Source organism: Cervus canadensis, chromosome X (genome assembly GCF_019320065.1).
Source record: "Cervus canadensis isolate Bull #8, Minnesota chromosome X, ASM1932006v1, whole genome shotgun sequence".
In the NCBI taxonomy this organism is placed as follows: Eukaryota; Metazoa; Chordata; class Mammalia; order Artiodactyla; family Cervidae; genus Cervus; species Cervus canadensis.
Genome location: NC_057419.1, coordinates 57234274 through 57238741, shown reverse-complemented (window position 1 = coordinate 57238741; position 4468 = coordinate 57234274). Strand labels below are relative to the sequence as shown.

The window sequence follows — 4468 nt, the reverse complement described above, 5'->3', positions numbered from 1 at the left end:
TGGCAAAAAGACCCCACAGGAAAATAAGTTGAAACTCACTAATCAGAAATATATAAACTAAAGCAGTGAGCTACCAATACTCACTCACTAGTTTGGCACACATTAAAAATATGAAAATATCAAGAATTGACTAGAATGTGGAGAAGATGGAATACCTACAGCACTGATTATGCCATAATTTGGTTCAATGAGTTAATGCAAGAACTCGGCAACATTTAGGAATTTTGAATTGCTTTTACCTACAGCTCAGTATTTCTTTTTCCAGTGTATACACTGCAGAAACTCTGGAACAAGTCCAAGAAACTATTCATTGTATCATTGTTTGTAATAATGAAATGTTGAAATGAATTAAATGACCATCAAGAGAATGGATGCTTGAATATATTGTTAAACGGATGACAAAAATGTTATATATGTATACTCTGCAATAGAATTGAAGATAACAAAGAATGTTAGAGATATAACAGGAAGAAATTTAAAAACAAAATATTGAGTAACAAAAGCAAGATGCAAAAAAAAAAACATACTCATGATTAAACTTATTTTCAAAATAAAGCTCAGTGAAATTAAATTATTAGACATATCAGAGTTCTATTTCAGGCTTGATGACAAGGCTTTTTTAAGAAAAAAAGCCAAAACATTTTCTTGAATATCTGTAAGAGTGGATACATACATATACTTTTAAAAGGAAGTGCTAAATAAGCTTGTTCAACTAAGTACATGATTGTTTTACAAACTATACAAAACTATAGTTTTACAGACTATAAAGATATCATATTCCTATCAGTTGCACAGTACATATGTATAGATGAGTCATAAGAACACATAGCCATCTCCCAGAAATGTCTTGTGGGCCACTGAAAAATAATTATTCTCTTCCCCTCACAGTATGGGGTAATTAATTATCCTTCATAATGGACATTTTAAAAATAAATATGAAAAACAAAATTAATAATATGTTTGTAAATAATATAGGTATGACTATAAAGAGGGTTAGGATATGCAAAAGTTGAGTGATGATTTTTAGCATTAGAGAGGAAGAAGAGACTAGGATCGGGATTAGAGAATAAAAGAGAATTACATTTTATTAATAATATTTTAATTTTAAAATGTTTCAATAAAAACAGGTAAATTTTTAATGGAGAGTACTTATTACTTGTAATATTGCTGCATACACTGTATTTTCAAAATACCATAAAAATGATATTACAAAGAATTTTTAAGAATTGAATCTGCAAAGTGACCCTAGATCTCTAAAAGAGTAGAAAAAAAGGTGAAGGAAATAGAGTGTTCATATTTTGCTTGAAGCCCTGGGGAATGAGATTTATAGTGGTTTTAGGGTAGATTATTTTCTTCAAGTGAATCTTCTGAATTTTACAAAGTCCACATAGTGCATGCAGTTCTTTTCAATCTGTGAAAAGGAAGAAAAGGGAAAATATACATATTTTTAAGAAGTCTGGAAATGACTGGAGAGTAAAAATTCCCTAGAGATTGTATCAAGATGCAAATAAGCACAAGCTCATTTCTCTCGTCCTACCTCAAATCCCCTTAAATGGCAAGAAACATACGTTTCCGTATATAGAGACTAACATCAGAAGGGCACGAGGGCAGGGGGAGAAAAGGGAAATTCTTGAAAATTGGAAAACAGATGAGGCACGGGCACTGTGGTAGGGGTAGGGTGAAGGAAATGGGGGCTCCTGATCTGGAGACAGAACGCAAAGCTGGTTGGGGTGGTGCGTTGTGGGTTTAGCAAGGCGCCTCCAAATTTTGTGAAGGCGTAGAGCCAAGAGATAGAAACACCTCCCAGGCACAGGGCAGAGATGGGCTTGAGAGTGGAGGAGGCGGGGAGGGTGGCAGTGTTTGGCAGGAAGGGGCGGCCTCTCTCCTGGCAGGAAGCTGCGCGATGGTAAGAGGGAGGAGACTGCGGCTGCGGCAGCGGCTTCTGGGATCCCGATGTGGCAGAGAGGCCGTCACCGCCAAAGAGGTGGAGGGCCCGCGACCGCGGTGTTGGAGACACTGCCGCCATCCTCTTCGTCAGCCCAGCTGTCTTCCTAGAAACGCTCCTCGCCTAAGAATCCTTCCCTCCCAGCTCTTGCAAACTCCGAACTCGTCGCCTGCTGATCCTCTTTCACCACAGGTTCACAGCGGAGGCAGCAGTGAGGTGTCCGATTTGGACACGTGAGACCTGCGGTCCCCCGACTTGGGGAGGTGGGCGCTGGACTAGAGAATCGGAGGATGCGGGTTGGTGGGTGCCAAGAGGGAAAATTTGGGTTCCGTGCTGGAATGGAAAATGAGGGAGACTCAGAAGGGTGATTTGGGGATGGGGGGTGGGGGGAGGGAGAGCCGAAGAGCACCTGGGTGGTATATAAAGGTAGCCTCAGAAAGAGAAATAGATTTGCTCTGCGCACCCAGCGGCAAAATGGGGTAGACCAGGAAGAGATACGAAGGAGAGTTGAACAACTGGCAGAAGGAATGGGGGTGGGAGGCAAGACAGATGAAGAGCAAATGACAATGAGCAGGGGAAAAGGGTACTATGTTCATGCAAATAGAGAGACTGAGTGGGAACTAATAAATGATGAATATTTGTGTTTGGTGTGGGGAGTCTAAGATGGCAACAGAGGTATTAGCCAAAGGAGCCTGCTCCCTCTTGCTGGGGGCTCAACAACCAAAGCTATCACCTTTCCAACCCTCCAGCACAGCCAAGTAAGTTTGGAGGGACTGCAGGCAAACATCCAATAATATTTTGATAGCCAGCATCTCTGCTGGACATCCAATAACTTGGATGGCAATACGTATACCTGATGCCCAGGGAATTTGCAATGCAGAGAAATAAAATTTCACACTACAGTACACTAAATGTTTCTCCCTAGCCTCTTTCCTCCCCTTGCAGGTATGAAGACACCTCACAAAAAGGCAACTGCAAGGCAGCAAACAAGGGACATTGTTGATGGCCACACCTTGTCTGCAAGTATGAGGAAGAAAAAGATTTCTCAAAAGAAACAGAGGGGCAGACCTTCCTCCCAGCCCCGCAGGAACATCGTGGGCTGCAGAATTTCACATGGATGGAAGGAAGGCGATGAGCCCATCACCCAGTGGAAAGGAACCGTTCTGGATCAGGTGCCTATAAATCCCTCTCTTTATCTGGTGAAATATGATGGAATTGACTGTGTCTATGGACTGGAACTTCACAGAGATAAAAGGATTTTAAAGCTTAAAATCCTTCCTGATAAAGTGCCATTTTCTCGAGTCAGAGATGTGCGCCTTGCAAATACCATAATTGGTAAAGCTGTGGAACATATGTTTGAGGGTGAGCATGGTTCTAAGGATGGATGGAGGGGGATGGTCTTAGCCCAAGCACCCATTATGAAAGCCTGGTTTTATATTACCTATGAGAAAGATCCTGTTTTGTACATGTACCAGCTTTTAGATGATTATAAAGAAGGTGACCTCCATATCATGCCAGAGTCGAGTAAGTCTTCTCCAAAAGAGAGAGAGCCAGAAGGAGTTATAGATGGCCTCATAGGTAAACATGTAGAATATACCAAAGAAGATGGCTCCAAAAGGACAGGCAAAGTAATTCACCAAGTTAAAGCCAAACCTTCTGTGTACTTCATCAAGTTTGATGATGATTTCCATATCTATGTCTATGATTTGGTGAAAAAGTCTTAACGGTTAGGGTAAACCTTATCACGTGTATGTAGGCAAATGTATGATTTGGAGAAACACAAAAAATGTTGCTTTTCAGTGTACTGAAAGTATAGGGGTCCCTAAAAACCCATCATCATTGCCAGCAAAACTGTTGTTTTGTTCTGAAAAATATAAGTTTATGTAGCTATGACATGCTGTGTGTAAGGCATTTGTCATGGTGAAAAGGTTGGGTGTGTTTGATTGAGGGAACATGAAAGAAAGGAACAAGTGTAAATTCAGGCTGTGAATAAATTTCAGCTAGTATCATAATCAGTCATCTAAAAATGGAACAGGACTTAGCTGGTCTGGTCTAAGGAGAGGAGAGAAGAAGGAACTAGAGATGGACTTTTGGGGAAAGGAGGAGAGATGGTTGCTTAAGAAAGGAGGTGGGAAGGGGTCAGAAATGGAGAGGCTTCCGGGGGGAGGGATAACCTAAGAGGGGGAGGCAGCCAACTGGGAGGGGGTTGAAGAATAACAGACAGAGAGTGAAATCTTGGGATTGAGAGGAAATCAGGATAAATTGAGTAAAGAGGGACACAAATACATTTAGAAGAAGTTCAGAGCAAGGGAGACAAAGATAAAAGTTGGCAGAGATCTGAGGAGAAGCTAAAAGGATACTCCAAAAGGGAAGGAACACTGAGGAAGGAGAATTCTCCTCCTTCCACAGAGGGAGTGAAAATAGAGAAAACAGGGCATGAGGTGTGGGTTCCATGAGAGATTGGAAGACCCAAGAAAAATAACACTTCTGGCAGTATCCAAGTTGCCCTCCCTATCTCTGTGC

The 4468-nt window shown here is 41.4% G+C and overlaps 1 protein-coding gene across 1 annotated transcript; it reads left to right on the top strand.

The window, feature by feature from the left end:
* The first annotated feature begins 2078 nt into the window (after positions 1-2078).
* On the top strand, positions 2079-3838 carry LOC122435445 (spindlin-2). Its single transcript, XM_043459628.1, has 2 exons — positions 2079-2208; positions 2891-3838. The coding sequence occupies exon 2, from the start codon at positions 2893-2895 to the stop codon at positions 3667-3669; it is 777 nt and encodes a 258-aa protein (XP_043315563.1). The 5' UTR covers positions 2079-2208; positions 2891-2892; the 3' UTR covers positions 3670-3838.
* Positions 3839-4468: the final 630 nt, after the last annotated feature.

Coding starts and splice junctions, on each gene's coding strand:
- LOC122435445 (XM_043459628.1), top strand. CDS start 2,893: ATGAAGACACCTCACAAAAAGGCAACTGCAAGGCAGCAAACAAGGGAC.